This window comes from Hyperolius riggenbachi, chromosome 4 (assembly GCF_040937935.1).
Source record: "Hyperolius riggenbachi isolate aHypRig1 chromosome 4, aHypRig1.pri, whole genome shotgun sequence".
In the NCBI taxonomy this organism is placed as follows: Eukaryota; Metazoa; Chordata; class Amphibia; order Anura; family Hyperoliidae; genus Hyperolius; species Hyperolius riggenbachi.
In genome coordinates, this window is record NC_090649.1 from 116,347,136 (window position 1) to 116,365,712 (window position 18,577).

The 18,577-nt window shown below is 42.9% G+C and overlaps 1 protein-coding gene across 6 annotated transcripts in view; it reads right to left on the reverse strand.

Annotated features, from left to right (window-relative positions):
- The window catches only part of EPHB1 (EPH receptor B1), a 436,698-nt gene that overhangs the window by 66,171 nt on the left and 351,950 nt on the right, over window positions 1–18,577 (reverse strand). For 4 of the 6 annotated variants that reach the window (XR_011031350.1, XM_068280411.1, XM_068280410.1 and 1 more), the window contains 3 exons: window positions 16,097–16,141; window positions 13,871–13,993; window positions 11,474–11,721 (listed from right to left, as the gene is read on the reverse strand). Coding sequence is in view for 5 of the 6 variants with exons in the window: in XM_068280411.1 (XP_068136512.1) it covers window positions 11,474–11,721; window positions 13,871–13,993; window positions 16,097–16,141 (416 nt within the window). In the remaining variant the exon portion in view is untranslated. The remainder of the gene's footprint in view (window positions 1–11,473; window positions 11,722–13,870; window positions 13,994–16,096; window positions 16,142–18,577) is intronic. The other 2 variants (XM_068280414.1, XM_068280412.1) reach the window with 1 other exon arrangement.

The following is an 18,577-nucleotide window of genomic DNA, read 5'->3' on the forward strand; positions in this document are numbered from 1 at the left end:
AGCGGAGTCGCCTTTTAAACGGCTACCCGGTATGACTGCTGAAAGTACAAGCTGCCCTTGTTATATTACAAAATGTTCTTCTGGAACAGTTTAATCTAATCACCTTTATTCTGAATAGAATAACTTTGTCTGCCTCGCATAAAAGTTCAGTAAACATTCCAAGTCCTGAAAAACCCTGTTCAGGTATTATCCTTTATTTCTGCATCATAAAACACCAAGGACTTTACATTCAGCTCGTAAACAGGAAAAAAACAGAAGAGCTGCTATACTACAGCTGTGTGCAGAACACAAGCCAATAAGCCAAGCTCGTTGTATTCACCGCATGCTCCTTTGTGAGGTACTGTATAAGGCAGAGCATGCAGGCTACGTGATGGAATATTAATGGCTTGGTAACCAAAGTCATAATATAGCCATTAGCAGAAGGGGGGGAGGCATTCAATGAACTTGAAATAATCTGTGACAGATCTATGCTCAGGTTTTTAACCTGGACAATAGGAGGTGATTATACGATAAAAAGTAATGCACAGCCAGAGGTTATTGTCTATGAAAACTGCACGTCAAACAATCAGTAGTTCTTGCATTGATGCTATGAACAGATGGGCAAGGCAACGATTCTCAATCAGAACGATTGTTGCTGATCATTCTATATGACAGATTTAGGAACAATAGCTTAAGCCTGCTACGCACTTTCAATTAGGATTGGCCAATCACTGACCAATTTTACCACCCCCATGTAGTATGAGAGTTTCCCTACACAATCTGCTCATAATATTCAATATTAGGGATGACCAGTGAGATGCAAATACTACCGAAATGATGCAAATTTTTATGCAAATATATGCAGCTTGAAAAAGGACCAATCAATTTTAACCTGCATAAAAATGTGCATAAATGTGTTATTTGCATCAACTCGGAAGAATTTGCACATCTTTGATCATCCCTATTCGATATCTGTTGACTCTCATCCTACAGAGAGGTGGTAAAATTGGTCAGTGATTGGCTATTCATAATTGAAAGTGTGTGCCAGGCTTTACAAACACACTGCTCAGCAACAGCACTGCTCTATGGAAGGGAGGGGGCGACTAGCGGTAGTTGGAAGAATGGCAGCTGCTGCGGGAAGCACCACTTGTTTGTACATCATTCAGTGACCCATCATAACAGATCACTAAGGCTGGATTCACATATGACACAGCGTGAAAAAGTAGTGTTTTAGGATGGTGCGTTTGCGATTAGCTATTGCGTTTTTGGTGTGTTTTGCGGTGCAATTTTTTACGCATAGCCGTTTTTCATGCGTTTTGTGTGTGTTTTAATGCATTTTGCAGGTCGCTAATGGAAAATGCTTCTATATTTTGTATGCTTTTTTTCCTTTAAATTTATGCAAATCACTAGGAAGACAACAGGAAGTGGAAACACATCAGAGATGTTTACTTTTTAATTAAAAACATTAAAAAACGCATGAAAAACGCAGTGCGTTACCATAGACTTTCATGATGTGCCTTCAGTTTACTATTGAACATCACCCTATCAAGCAGCTCCCTAAAGAAACAATCAAAATCCGTCCCCTGAATAAATTAACTCCGGAGAGGATAACTGCCAACCTGGATTTTACAAATCTGCTCCACAGTCAAATGGACCCAAACACTCTAGTAACCCAGTACAACACCACGATATATGAAACACTTGACAGTATTGCCCCATGGCGCACTAAATCAGCAACCAAAAAGCAGAAAGCTAATTGGTTTGACAAAACCATCATGGATCTAAAAAAGAAAGGGCGCAGACTAGAAAGACAGTGGCGTAAATCAGGGACTGAGGAGCACAAATCTAGCCTAGTTCAACACCTCAGACAATACCAACAAGTAATAATAAAGAAAAAATTAGACTTTATCTCGCACAAAATATCTACAGCCAACAACAGAGCTGGTCAACTTTTCCACACAGTGGAATCACTCTGCAATCCTTCCTGCCTAAAAGCCCCAACCACATACTCCAGGGAAAGGTGTGAAGAATTCTCTGCCTTCTTCACAAACAAGGTGTCTACCATCCGTGCCAGCATTACACCAACATCAATTGACCACTGGACTTTGCATCTGCCTACTACCGTACCACCATGGCAAGTCTTTGACACTCTGGCCCATATGCAATTCACTTTTTCACCTGAGTTTTCTCCTAGGTGATACTTTTTTAACTTGTCAATAAAATGCCTTTTAAGCCACCAGCAAGCAAGAAAATACTCAAAATAATTTTAATAGTACTTTCTCAAGTACTTTTTGGTACTTTTTTAGTTGAAAAGTGCCGGAAAGTTATTTTAAATTGAAGATGAAAAATTATCTCCTAGGAGAAAACTCAGGTGAAAAAGTGAATTGCATATGGCCCTCTGAGTGAAGAAGATTTTGGAATTCTCATTCAAAGTCTCCACCCCACTACCTGCGACCTGGATCCTGGCCCAACTGGATCCTTAATGCAGTGCCCAGAGCTGATCAGGCCAGCACTTCACAAAATCACTCAGTGCTCCTTGCAAAGTGGACTTTTCCCAGAAGAACTAAAGAAAGCAATCATAAAACCCCTCTTGAAGAAACCATCACTAGATCCTGATTCTGTAACCAACTACAGACCTGTTGCGAACTTACCATTCCTATCAAAAGTTATCGAGAAAGTAGTCGCCAACCAGCTGGAAGCCAGGCTTACAGATAACAACATCTTTGATACTTTTCAGCAAAAGGCACAGCACTGAAACAGCATTAGTCCGAGTAATGAATGATCTACTTACTGCAAGGGACAAGGGTGATTGCTCAATTTTGATTCTTCTTGACTTGTCTGCAGCATTTGATACTGTGGATCATGAAATACTAATCCAGCGACTGAAGAGTTACTGTGGCCTAAGGGGTACTGTTCTTAGCTGGTTTCAGACCTTCCTATCTGGCAGGACACAGCAAGTATGTCTGGGCACTCACTACTCTAATCCAGTGCCACTTCCCTATGGAGTTCCACAGGGTTCTGTACTATCACCATTATTCTTTGCAGTCTAGATGCTCCCACTGGGCAAAATAATCCAGAACTATGGCCTAGGATACCATTGTTATGCAGATGACACACAACTGTATCTGTCCTTCAAGCCTGGCACCCAAGACCCATCAGCATCCATAAATGCGTGTCTAGTGGATTTACAAAATTGGATGAACACCAGCTGGCTGAGGCTGAACTCTGACAAAACAGAGGTGTTGGTGGTAGGTGGTCCACACATGATGGATAAAGTGCAAAACGCTCACCACCTCAAACTAGCAATTGGGGGAGATACTGTACAGTATAAAGACTCTGTGCGAAACCTTGGGGTGATCCTGGATGGAAATCTAAAACTCAAACAGGAGATATCAGCTGTCGTCAAGTCTTCCTTCTTCCATCTAAGAAATATAGCGAAAATCAAACACCTTATCCCAGCTGAAGACCTACCTGCCCTGGTTCATGCATTTGTATCCTCCCGCCTAGACTACTGCAACACCCTGTTCATCGGATCTACAGAAAAAGTTCTGCGCCCCTTACAGCTAGTACAGAATGCTGCAGCCAGACTCCTAGCCAATGCCCCCCGCAGCTCACACATCACCCCAGTACTGCAAACTCTTCACTGGTTGCCAGTAAAATGGAGAATCAATTTTAAGATCTGCCTGCTGACATTCAAGGCTCTACACCACATGGGACCCAAATACATAGCGGATCTATTGGAACTGTATGCCCCTCCACGCACCCTCTGCTCTGCCAACAAGATGAAGCTGATTATTCCCAGGATACACTTAACATTTGGTGCCCGGGCCTTTTCCTACGCAGCCCCTACTCTATGGAACTCACTTCCACAATCAGTACGAGAGGCTCCCTCTCTGGACAGCTTTAAAAAAAGGCTAAAAACTCACCTCTTTTCCCTAGCCTTTGAGACTGCATAATGCAGGGTCACAGCGCTTTGAGTCCCCAGGGAGAAAAGCGCTATATAAATATTATTGTTATTGTTGTTATTGTTTTGGCAGCCAGCCTGCATATTATGCAATACTACCAGGGTCTGCAGAACGCATACTATACAAACCCAGTGAAACGCAGCTTCTTCTGCGTCCCATGGACTAACATTGCTGCATACAACGCAGCGTTTCCCGCTACGCTAGCGTTTCTGCTATATGTGCACCCAGCCTCCATCATGTCTGTGGACAGCTGTACAGACACTAGATTTCCGTACGAGATCAAAAACAAGTTTCCAGCAATGCTCTAAAGCTACGTTCTCACACTAGATATCTTGGCTGAAGCATCTGATTGCGACCATTTCGGCCAAGGATAATTTGATCATCTAGTGCAGAGGTGCCCACACTTTTTCAGCTTGGGAGCTACTTCGAAAATTACAAAATGATAATGATCTACTGATCTACCACTGCCATGTAGAATCTACCTACAGAGGCAAGCCACAACCACAGCACATGCACAACGGCAGTCCAGATTACCACAAGTCACCAGTCAATTAGATGCATATCATAAAGTAAGCCAAACAGAACAGTGCTCAGTCATACAGAGTCACAATATCATGTTCAGTGTCTGACAATATCGTAATTAGTGGAAGCACATGGTTCTTCTAAATGTATGGCTCCCCTCGTTGTATCATCAAAATTTTCTGCAAGCTGTGCAATACTTCAGGACAAGGAATCGCACTAAGCTGATCCAAGTCATAGAGAGAGTACGACATCAGGTGGGGGGTGCTGGATCTACCCAGAAGTCCTTTGTGATCTACTGTTATATCGCAATCTCCCTGATAGGCAGCCCTGATCTAATGTGTGTGCAGCAGCTGCCCAACTGTGCTTAAAGGACCACTATCACAGAAAACTGTAAAATTTAAAATGCATGTAAATACATTTAAAGAAGAAGTACGTTGCTTCCACATTAAAATGAGCCATACATTACTTTCCCCCCATCTTGCTGTCACTTACAACAGGTAGTAGAAATCTGACATAACCAACAGGTTTTGGTTTAGTCCATCTCATCATAGGGGATCTCAGCATGGCCTTTATCCTTTATATAGACACCCCTTGAAAAGGATTTATACAAAGACGCTGACCAGCTTCCCTGCTCGCTGCACACTTTTCTAGCAGTTGGACAGAGCGAATGCCATTCACTAATGGTTTTTGAAAATAAAGAAAACCCTGAGAAACTCCCAGGAGATGGCTTAGTCCAAAGCCTGACGGTTCTGTCAGATTTCTACTACCTACTGAAGGTGACAGCAAGATAGGAGAAAAGTAGTTTCTGGCTCATTTTACTTCGGAAGAAACGTACTTCTTATTTGTATGTGTTTTAATGTATTTTAAATTCTACAATTTTTGCAGTAGTGGTCCTTTAAGGATCCATCATGATGGATTCTTAACAACGCCTGACTAGCCCAGATCACATTGTTTCCCCCACCCCAGGGAGTCTGGTTCATTGTGCACTGCTAGTTGTTCCTCCGCCCACCCACATAGCAACAAGACCAATCGCTAGCCTTCGTCTGCACATCACCAGGCTCTGAACTGTTGCTAAGGGATTGTTTCCTGATCCCCGCCAGGTGATAGTAAAAAGATGTGTTGTCCTAGTTTAACAGTGAAAATCTAAAGGTAGCTTAAAGGTGGCCATTAACAATATACACACACAGATGATCGATTATCCAATTTGATAATTTTGATAGATTGCAAAACAATCACTTGGGGCCACTATTGGAAGAAGAAACTGCTAACCAAACCAGTCAGATTGATGGAATCCATCCAAAAAAAACCAACTGATTGCATGAGGCCTGGAACCCACTACAAAGCGCTATCAGTAATCACAATCGCTAGCGTTTTTAATAAGCGTTTTCTGGCGATTTTGTTAGTGATTTTAAAACGTGTAAGCATTTTGCCAGCGATTGTGTAGCGATTTGCGATTAGTGCTTTTAATTCTGATTGGTCCTTTCAATTAATTTTTTTTTTTTTTTACAGTATGCAGTAATTTAAAAAACGCTAGCGAAATCACTCTGTTTAGCGATTCATGAGCGATTACGCCAGCGTTTATATACTTTACATTGCAGAAACGCTCATTAGCTGAGCATTTAGGGATTCGCACTAGTGGATTCCAGCCTTAATCTAATAGAATCATAACAATCGAATCAGACAATTGATCGTCCAGGGGATTGTATCGTTAATAGCTACCAACTGCTGAAATCTCTTGAAGATGAATGTGAAAATAAAGTGAGTCCAGCTCCAGGGAATTCCTATTGGTCAGCGAAGATGCTCATTTTATATGGAATGAATAGGAAGGCGTTGCAGGTCAAAGAGGAGGGGCTCTGAGTGACTTTACAGGAAAAGTCCAGATCTGCACATCTCTTAACCAGTATCTCTGGACCTACTTATTGTATGGCCATTCAGTTATCACTACTGTATAAGTAGCCTTTCATTATTAAAGTGGACCTGAACTCTTGCACAAGACAGAAGGAAACCATAGAGAAATGCACCCTATATGTATTTAGAGAGTTTAGCCTGTCTAATTCCACCCTCATCTGTGACTAAGCACAACTGTAATTTGATCTCTCATCTGTGTCAGCTGGCTGCCTCAGCAGTGCAGCTAATTTGTAAACACAGGATGTTAACCCTATGTCTGCTTCCATGAAAGCAGGAAGTAGACACACTGCAGATGTATTGCAGGTTTTGTATCAGCTGTAACAAAGAAATGTTTTTTCTTTAAAGGTTATTATGCTGTTGCTTATCTTTTAGAGTAGAGAGCATGTTCTTAGTTCAGGTCCGCTTTAATTCAAGTTTCACAGATGTGTAAACACTTCCTCCCACTATGCAAAAGGAAGAGGGAAAGTGTGAGCTGCAGTTACACTTTCATCAAGTAGAGTCTCATGAAAGATTTATACATGTCTGTTTACTTTGTCTGATGATAACTTTGACAGTCCGCTCTGTCAGGCATAGCGAGGCAACAGCAGCTGCTGCCCTGCCAAATGTCTGACTGACTGTATGCTGATAATGAATGCCATCACATGAGTGTGCAGTGTATTTGCATGTTAATTAAATATAATGACTACCAGCTCTAGGAAATGAGACAAGACTCTTAATAGGTTGAATTAAGATAAGAACTCTACAGAATAAAATATTTTCATTCTGCACACATTACCCACACATACACACATTACCCACACATACACACATTACCCACACATACACACATTACCCACACATACACATTACCCACACACACAGTACCCACACATACACATTACCCACACATACACACACATACATACATTACCCACACATACACATTGCCCACACACACACATTACCCACACATACACATTACACATTACACATGACACACACACACACACACACACACACACACACACACATTACACATGACACACACACACACACGCATTAACCACACACAAACACACTACCCACACACACATTACCCGCACATACACATTACACATCACACATGCACGCACGCACGCACGCACGCACGCACGCACGCACACACACACACACACACATTACCCACACACACAAACTGACATAAAGACTGGTTCTCAGACTTTCATGAGACTCTGTTCAGTTATATCCCCTATAGAATGGTGTTATATCCCCTATGGAATAATGAGACAGGCCTGCCTCTGTTCAGTTACATCCCTTATGGAATGGTGAGCCAGGCCTGCCTCTGTTCAGTTACATCCCCTATGGAATAATGAGACAGGCCTGCCTCTGTTCAGTTACATCCCCTATGGAATGGTGAGCCAGGCCTGCCTCTGTTCAGTTACATCCCTTATGGAATGGTGAGCCAGGCCTGCCTCTGTTCAGTTACATCCCCTATGGAATAATGAGACAGGCCTGCCTCTGTTCAGTTACATCCCCTATGGAATGGTGAGCCAGGCCTGCCTCTGTTCAGTTACATCCCCTATGGAATAATGAGACAGGCCTGCCTCTGTTCAGTTATATCCCCTATGGAATGGTGTGCCAGGCCTGCCTCTGTTCAGTTATATCCCCTATGGAATAATGAGACAGGCCTGCCTCTGTTCAGTTATATCCCCTATGGAATGGTGTGCCAGGCCTGCCTCTAGGCATCACTGACTTATGAGGATCACCTTCCTGGACCAGAAATGGTTATGAGACACTCATCTCCTAAAGATAGACTCTTTTTCACTAATTGCCACAGGTAGGAATACACGATACCCAGGCAGGGGCTCTCAGTTCAGAAGCTATTAGAAAAGACCATTGTGCCTGGAGGAAAAACATGATGGCATGAACAGGAAATTCTAACAGAGACACCAGCTTGTAGAGAGAGAGCAGCCGAGACATATTAATGTCTCCTCCGACACGCGAGCTTCTCTGTGTTCTGTACAGGTGAACCACAAACCAAGCTGAGCGCCACTCTGCTTCTCAGACATGGGAGGCCCCTGAGGATTGGATCTTATAACCTACTTTCAGGAGGAACCAAGGCTCCAATTAATGTCCCTATTTTTATCCGAGGCTGAAATTAGATTTTTTTAGGTCATCTGCAGCCAGCATTTGGCTGGTACTCCATCTTCAAAATCACACTGCAGAGTGTCTCCAGACAACTTCATCAATATAGGCCGGCACACTCACTATGCATGTATGCCTGTCTGAGCACGGCTGTATATTAATGTGCCAAAGAGGAGAAGACAAAGATTACAAAAATACAGCGGTTTTAATTTTTCCAGCTAGTCGAAGGCACATATGAAAATGTTCACCTATTACGTTAAACAGCAGCTGCCTTATCTATGCAAATGAGACCTCCAGAGTAAATAAAAATAGATGAAATAGGCACTGTCTGCGCCCCTGCTGCAGTTAGATAGATGCCTGTGCATTTGGCTATGCAATATGTATTTCCAATTTCCTTAAAAATTAGAATACTATTCTTGCCGCCAGTGGCGTAGCTAAGGAGCTGTGGGCCCCGATGCAAGGTTTATATGGGGCCCCCCAAGCGCTCCATACATAACAATTGATACGGCACACCAAAACCTGCCAAGGACAGCCACAGTGTCAGAGGTGCAAGAAGGGGATGGGGAGCAGTTTGTTAATGATAACTACTAATAAAAGCATCTATAGAAGTGATAATTACCAGCATAGGATCAATAGAGAGCTAATACTGTGGTTGAGGGAGAGCCCTTCAGGGCCCCTCTGGCCCAAGGGCCCCGATGCGGTCGCTACCTCTGCACCCCCTATTGCTACGCCCCTGCTTGCCGCTCAGCCTGGCACCGCTTATCACTTAGCTGAGAAATGTGGGAACCATCGGTGAAAAACGGGTGACATCCATGTTGTTTACAGCAACTTATAAAAAGCCTTCATCTAAAAAAAATTACCCCTAAGTCAGGGAAGTCCAAACTTTTTGGACTAGGGGACATACCACCGGTCTTAGGACCAAAGGACATATCACCGGTCTTTAGATAGCTAGGGGCCGAACTAAAGAAATTAAACACAATTTTTTTTTCTGATGGCCTCTAGGTACAGTGTGCCTATTATAGTCTTGTCAAATAAAACATTTTCAAAGGAAATAAATTATCTACCATGTGTGCAGTCAGCATTTCCCCTTCAGTGTGCAGCGGCATCAGCTAATGAGTGGCTGCTGCTGGCATAATTGGCTGCCCTTCAGTCATCAAGTCCAGGCCCATGACTTTGTTCATATTCCCTCCCCACAGGGACTTCTGAAGGCATTTTCCATAGTCCCATAGAGATCACTATAGGACTATAAAAAATGGCTGACATTTAGTATACACTCTGGAGGCCATTTCTTTGTAGATTTATATTCATTCCTATGGGACTTCAGGAGAGTTGAGAGGGAGGAAGAGGGATGACACAGGTTGGTCCTAAACAATGATGCATGTGGTGCCACAGCAACGGCCTGAGGGCTGCATGCAATTAAAATCACACAAGAGCTTTGGGGGCCACTGGAAAATGCTCAGTAGGCCACGTTTGGCACTCAGGCCAGACTTTGGACACCTGTCTACACCAATATAGTCAGCCTTATCAGATCCCAAAATTGAAGTACACCTGAACCAAGGAACCTAAGGTAAACACAGATATATTTTCATGCTGGATCCACATACCGTTGTGCATTGTCCATTCCTCTCCCTGCTCCTCTGGTCCCTGTAAATTACTCCTCAAAACAAATTGACTATTGGCTAAAGTCAGATTTTCAGACAGGAAGAGGCAGGCCTGTGGTGATGTTCCTTCCCATCACCTTCTCATTCCTTTCTCTCCCCTGCCCCAATCACTCCCCTTCAGAGGAGGGAGAGGAGGGAATGTGAGGGTGATAGGAGGGAGCATCCAAGCAAGCCTGCCTCTTCCTGTCTGAATTTTTGAATTGACATAAAAGTCATTTTTTTTAAGGAGTGATTACGAAGACTGGGAGGAATGAGGATAAGAACAGACAATGCACAGAGATATGAATGTGGATCCAGCATGAACATAGCTCTGTGCTTAGCTTAGTCAAGGGCCCTGGGGACAGACACCCCTCCAATAGTGGAACCTCTAGGTAAGAACCTACAAAAGTCATGCCTGTACACACCAACCCACTGCTTCTCATGGTAAATCCAGGCCTGACAATGAAATAGATCAGTGGATTGCACAAGGGAGTCTACTAATCTACTTCATAGTCAGGCCTGGATTTACCATGAGAAGCAGTGGGTAGGTGTGTACAGGCACAACTTATGTAGATTCTATAGATTCTGTAGACTTATGTAGATGTACAGGTAATTGGTACCTTGAAGCAAACCTGAAGTTTATTTAAAATAAAAAAAGATACTTACCTAAGGAGGGGGAAAGCTCTGGGTCCTTTTGAGCCCTCACGGTCCCCTCATTTCAGTGCCGACTACCCAGTTCAAATCTCCCGCCGCTGGAAGTTACAGACGTCTTTAGGAATCCCAGTGCTCCTGGAGATGGGCAGCTCCATACTGCGCATGCACGAGTGGTTGCACATGGCCACTACGTAGCTGCCCGTCTTTTGGAGAACTCGGGCTCCCGAAGACTTCCCGTGGCAGAAGAGAGCAGTCTCCGACCCATCGGACAGAGACTGCTAATAGGGAAGAAAGCACTGGAATGAGGGGACCAGGAGAGAAACGGGAAGGCTCTATAGGACCCAGAGTCTTCTTCCTCCTTAGGTAAGTATCTGTTTTTTTATTTTCTAAACACTTCAGGTTTACTTTAAGGTCAGATTTTTGATTCAAATATGATTTATTGATCAATACTCAGTATTTTTGCGCTGGAAGGATTATCTCCTTGGCCTGTTGTACTCTGTAGCCAGATTTGTTAGAGAAATCGTTTTCAAGCATCCTTTAGTATGCTTCTCCAGCAGGAGAAGTATCTAGGGATACTATAAAAAAAATTGCGCAGAAGGATACATCAGTACCTGAATGAAGAATTTCTGAAAATAAGGTACTGAAGTGGAATAGGAAGAAGAGGATGAAGTGGTATCTCACCCTCAGGAAGGAGTCCAGTGCCCCGTTCTCCATGAACTCTGTGATGATCATCACTGGTCGGCTCTTGGTCACCACACCTTCTAGTCGGATGATGTTGGGATGATCGAACTGGCCCATAATGCTGGCCTCACTCAGGAAGTCCCGCCTTTGCTTTTCAGAATATCCCGCTTTAAGAGTTTTAATGGCGACATAGATTTCTCTCTTCCCAGGGAGCTTCAGACGGCCTTTGTACACCTCCCCAAACTCTCCTGCGACACACAAACAGCCATGTTATTCTTGATGGACATTATACTAGCACTAGGGATGATCAATGAGATGCAAACACTTCCAAAATTATGCAAATTTCTATGCAAATATATGCATCTTGAAAAAGGACCAATCAGTTTAAATCTGGGTTTGGTCAATTTTCAAACTGCATACATTTGCATAAAAATTTGCATCAACTCGGAAGAATGTGCATCTCTTTGATCCTCCCTAACTAGCACACAACCCTTTTACACTAAATCCAGCCTCATGTTTCATAAGTTTATTGTCACTGAACTCTGAATGCTGTATCCAGATCATTCTCTGCTGATTCCATGTTTCCCATTTGATTATATTAAAAATTATAATTGCAATTTGTCCAGCACTTTTCTCCTAAATATATATTTATTACATTCTTGCCACTGCCATACAAACATGCTGCTTTACATTGAACCTCCAGGCACACAACATAAGTGCCTGAGGGCATTATTACAAGGTGATTGTTAATTTAAATTGAATACTTCCTTTAACTGCCTTTTTTCCTTCCTTGCGGCACTTTAGTGTCCCCCGTGTGTTTGGTATTGAAGGGGGTGCCCTGGGCTGCTGGGCATATGTCACATGACAATATGTACACCCCCCTCCCTCCTCCTCCCCCCATCGTGACATTTGTTGAGAATATCTTCATTCTTGCAGAAAATTATCAACTAGGAGTTGTCTTGGGAAGATCTGAACAAATAACAGAAGCCCTGGCACAACTGACACTAGATATCACGTCTGGGTATTTTAAAGTATGCAAGTACCAAGGCAACACCAGAAGCATTACTTTTTCTGGTAGTTTAAGTATGTCATTTAGTGACTTGTTTTCCACATATGGTCACCTTCTATGCAACAGGAAAAAAAGACACATTGGCCTCAACTAACTAAAGACAGTTCAGTGAAATAATTTAGGTCGGTAAAATACAGCATTCAGTATTTTACACTTTTATCTAAAATCACTAAGATTTCTTTGCATGCAGTATAAGTTTGGTAATTTACCGAAAAACATGCTTCAATTCAACAAGTGCTTGGTAGTCTCACCAGCTGTTGAGCAGGTCAGGTAGCAAGCTATCAGTCTTGTCTTACAAGTCTGTACAGTGCATCCACGGCATCCCTTTAGATGTACATCTATGCTAACTAGAGAGAGCTCTTCTATGTATCAGTATACAGATATGCACATCTAAAGGGATACGGAAACATCTTTTTAAATGTCTCCTTCTCCTGCTCTGCCGTTCTGAAGTCCCGTCCGCCAGAGTATCGGATCAAATGGGGTGAGAATCAGGGCTGTGCGACTCTCCCTATTGGCGGTCTGGCTCTCCCAATTGGCTGTCTGCTACATCTGTCAACTTTTACCGCATGGCTATGGAGTTACCGGCTGGTCAAAGCTGGAGGATAAATACTGAACACTTTTATTTGATTTACCAAATGCTTTAATCCTTGTGAATTGCGATTTCTTGTCATGTCTTGAGGTATTTAACGCACAAGTCAGTAATTTATCTAACTATTCGGTAATTTTACTTTTGAGTGCGGTAGTAGGTTTAGTTAATTGGCATTTCGCAAGGTGAATGGTAAAATCAGCTGTGTTCTGCATTACCAAATGTGGTAATTCTTAGTCAACTGAGGCCATTTACATTTAAAGCGGAATATAACCCTGTATTTCAACTTTGCTCTAAAACATTATTTACAGTATATTATATGCAACCAGCATTTTTTTTTTTACTAGACTAGCTTTGGAAGGGTTACACAGAGCTTTAAAGTTCCTGGAGAGAACTGCAGACCCATCTGAAGCTTACATAGATATATTTTGTTTCCATAAATGTATCCAAGTGTGGAATGTGACTCACTCTCTCTGACTGAGAAGGAGCTGGAGGACAGCCAAAGAGTGTGTAACATTTATCACTTGTTACATTCTATTTAGTTAAATGTATCTATCTGAACTTCTGCATATCTCTCCACGGAACTTTAAACCTCTGTGTTTAACCCTTCCAATGCTGGTCTAGTAAAAAAATAAATGCTGGTTGCATATAATATGCTGTAAATAATGTTTTAGAGCAAAGTTGAAATGCAGGGTTATATTCCGCTTTAATGATAGGGAGGGTGTGTGCACTGAATTCCTACCTGCCCCGATTACTTCTTCAATCTTCACAAAGGAGACATCAATCTCCTTAGCAAATTCTCTCACAGCTTCATTGGGGTCTTCATAAGTGAAGGGGTCAATGTAAATCTTCATTCCCGGGGAGCCTAAAAAAAAATCATAGAAAACATAATTTGAAAGTGCGTTGATAATTTTCTCTCTTTTTTTTGTGTTGTTTACTTAACACGTCAGCTTTATTGATTAAAAAAAAGGTTCAAAATGACAACAGAACAAGAATACAAATTATGTCAAGAATTTAGCAATTAAAAAGAATACATGAGGTAAATCTCAAAAGCTTCTATGAATATGTGACATGCTAGCATATACAGTGGGGTGCAAAAGTTTGGGCAACCTTGTTAATTATCATGATTTTCCTGTATAAATTGTTGGTTGTTTCGATAAAAAATGTCAGTTAAATATATCATATAGGAGACACACACAGTAATATTTGAGAAGTGAAATGAAGTTTATTGGACTTACAGAAAGTGTGCAATAATTGTTTAAACAAAATTAGGCAGGTGCATCAATTTGGGCACCAAAAAAATAAATTAAATCAATATTTAGTAGATCCTCCTATTGCAGAAATTACAGACTCTAAATGCTTCCTGTAGGTTCTAATGAGAGTCTGGATTCTGATTGAAGGTATTTTGGACTATTCCTCATTACAAAACATCTCAGGTTTTATGGCTTCTGAGCATGGACAGCTCTCTAACTCACACCACAGATTTTCAATTATATTCAGGTCTGGGGACTAAGATGGCTATTCCAGAACATTGTACTTGTTCCTCTGCATGAATGCCTTAGTGGATTTTGAGCAGTGTTTAGAGTCATCGACTTGTTGAAAGATCCAGCCCCGGCGCAGCAGCAGCTTTGCCACTGATTCCTGGACATTCGTCTCCAGAATCTGCTGATATTGAGTGGAATCCATGCTTCCCTCAACTTTGACAAGATTCCCGAGTTCCTGCACTGGCCGCACAGCCCCACAGCATGATGGAACCACCACCATATTTTACTGTAGGTAGCAGGTCTTTTTCTTGGAATGCTGTGTTCTTTTTCCACCATGCATAACACCCCAATAACTCAATATTAGTTTCATCAGTCCACAACACCTTATTCCAAAATGAAGCTGGCTTGTCCAAATGTGCTTTAGCATACCTCAAGTGGCTCTGTTTGTGCTGTGGGTGGAGAAATGCTTCCTCTGTATCATTCTCGCATACAGCATCTCTTTGTGTAAAGTGTGCCAATGGTTGAACGATGCACATTGACTCCATCTGCAGCAAGATGATGTTGTAGGCCTTTGGTGCTGGTCTGTAGGTTGACTCTGACTGTTCTCACCATTCGTCGCTTCTGTTTATCTGAAAATTTTCTTGGTCTGCCACTACGAGCCTTAACTTGAACTGAGCCTGTGGTCTTCCATGTTCTCAATATGTTCCTACCTGTGGAAACAGACAGCTGAAATCTCTGAGACAGCTTTCTGTATCCTTCCCCTAAACCATGATGGTGAACAATCTTTGTCTTCAGGTTATTTGAGAGTTGTTTTGAGACCCCCATGTTGCTACTCTTCAGAGTACATTTAAAGAGGAGGTAAACTTAAAATTGACCCCCTTAAATAGTCTTTCTCATAATTGTATTTACCTGTGTATGTAGGTCAGGGGTCACTGAGCTTACCAAGCCAATTTGAGTTCAAATAATTAGTTCTAATGGTTTTGGAAGCAATAAAATGACAACAGTACCCAAATGTATGTACCTGCTTAATTTTATTTAAATACTTATTGCACACTGTGTGTGTCTCCTATATGATATATTTAACTGACATTTTTTATCGTAACAATCACCGATTTATACAGGAAAATCATGACGATTGACAAGGTTGCCCAAACTTTTGCTTCCCACTGTAAAACCCTAAAATGATAAGATAATGCAATACATGCAAATAAATAGACCCCAGGACCCGCCAGGTCACATGTGGATACTCGTCGCCTGCGATTTTGGCACAGGGCGAGCCGAAAGACGGCTCACCCTGCAGCCACACAAATTTTGGGCAGTGTTAAATACTGTTCCCCCTCCGAGTCGTAGCAACTCAGAAGGAGAAGTAATTCTGGGTCTGGCGATCGAATTACACTGGTGCGCGACCATAGACATAATAACATTATGTCTATGGCGGTGCCCAGGTCAGGCGCAGCGCGGAGATGAGTGCGCGCCGAAATTACCTGCATCGCCGCCAGGCCACACACCGAAAGTGAGGGAGACCTCACCTAAGTAGAGAGGTAAAAACAGCCATAAGAAAGCATATCCAAGAATATATAGCAACTAGGTGTGAGATGATTTCAGACACACATCCCAGATCCTCAAGCATGAAATTGCAGGGCACTGTTACCGCCTCATGAAATGGGAGGACACTGTTACCCCCTCAGGAAATGGAAGGGCACTGTTACCACCTCATAAAATGGAAGGGCAATGTTACCACCTCATGAAAGGGCACTGTTACCACCTCATGAAATGGGAGGGCACTGTTACCCCCTCAGGAAATGGAAGGGCACTGTTACCACCTCATAAAATGGAAGGGCACTGTTACCACCTCATGAAATGAAAGGGCACTGTTACCACCTCATGAAATGGGAGGGCACTGTTACCACCTCATGAAATGGGAGGGCACTGTTACCACCTCATGAAATGGGAGGGCACTGTTACCACCTCATGAAATGGGAGGGTACTGTTACATGCTGGTCTGAAAGGACAGGCAAAGTAGGTCGTATCCAATGTGAGTAGCTTACGGGCAATGTGAGTAAATAGGGTAAAGGAGAAATACGATTTAACACACAGTGAATAATGTTTAAGAGACACAATTTGGGGTCATTTATTTGTAACTGTTTAAAGCATCTTTTCCATGGACTGTTGAGCTGTGTGCTCAACAAGCAGATACCAGACAGCAGTGAGCAGTAACCAGGCAGCAGTAAGCAGTTGTGAGAGTTTGGGAGGCATTTCACTGCCTATCAACAGTTTGTGGAAAAGAGGCCTTATGGCCCATACTTACGGGCTACAATTGTCGCCGCAACACGCGGCGCGCGCGTGTTGCGGCGACAGATCGCCCGTGAGTATGCGGCGTTGCACGCGCGCGCACCCCGAACTGTCGCCCGTCGCTGATGTCGCCAGGCGATTGAAACTTTCAATCGCCTGGCAACAGTCGCCGCCGCAACTCCGCCGCAACTGTCGCTAGTCCGCGTGAGTATGCGGACTAGCGACAGCAACATGATAACAAATAGACGGCGCTTCCGGCGGGGGGAGGGACAACAGCGACAGCTTCCGTTGCCAGGTCCCTCCGCCGTGTGTATGCGGAAGGACCTGGCGACGAGCTGTCGCTGGCCTGTCGCGCACACGCTCCCGTGTGCAAGCGACAGGCAGTTTAGTTGCCCGTGAGTATGGGCCATAAGAGTCACTTTAGATTACTTTACGACTGTATAAAAACTGATCATTTAAGAAGACTGCTTTCAAACCTGTGTGGCCAGCAGAAGACATCAGAAAAAGGTATCACAGAATACCCAAGTAGTTTAATGTGAACCAGAAGATGCTTGGGTATTCTTTAGTACTGGTCCAAGACCAATTTCAGGTCATCTGGGCACACAGCGCCGCCCGTGTAGCGTCAGGTGGCTTTATAGTTTGCACCTTGCACATGGGTAAATTGGGGATCCGGTGATCGCTGGACCCCAAATTACTTCTCTCTCTGAGTTGATATAATTCAGAGGAGGTATAGCGTTAAACGCCGCCCAGAGATTCAGAAGCAACAGGGTGAGCGGTCATTCTGCTTGCCCTGCGCCCAACTGACCAGCGGCCAAAAATAACTCAACCAGTCTTTAAGAAGTGAGACCCATCTTTAAAGTATACACAAAGTTACATGTGACATGATGAGATAGGCATGTGTATGTACAGTGCATGGCATACAAATAACTATGCTGTGTTCTTTTTTTTTATTTCTCTGCCTGAAGTAGTTAAACTTAAGGTATGCAAGTGGCAGTTTCTGTCCGGATCGGGACTGGGTACGGACTATAGCGTAACCTTCACTTATAAGGAATTACAACTATAAAACACTTTTCTAACAGAAAATGGCATCTGAGAGCAGAAAGAAGCATCTATAGTTCAAAGAGTTTAGCTCTGGCATACTTTCATGCATGTGTCGTTGAACAGAGACAATGAAACAATAAAAACTTTAAAATTAGATTTCAATATAAAATATAAAACTATGGTATATCTAAAATTAAAAAAAAGTCATTTTTAGGAGGTGGAGGATAGATACAATGGTTTATCTCATCACTTTATTTTCACCTCATGTTTCCTTTAAGCCTGAATAGGCTGTATTAGCTTTACTCCTAGGCATATGTAGGTGCTCCAATATGACAGGAAACAGAGGCACCTGGATGCTAAGTGTGGCTTCCACATATATTAGAAAATAATGGGAGCCGAGACGCACGTTAAGTTTTAATGCGGCCCCTTCCTGCCGGCCAGCGGAGGCGAGTGCCGGGCACAGAAGCTGTGATTCCACCGGCTCCTCTTCCTTTCCTCATCCATAAAAAATGATTTCTGCGAATCTGACAATCTTTCAGAGGCCATGATTAAATCTTGGGCAGCCTTTGTCAGGCATGTGAGGAAATGAAGATTTGATATTGCCATGACACTAGATCTTCTGTCTGCTCCCC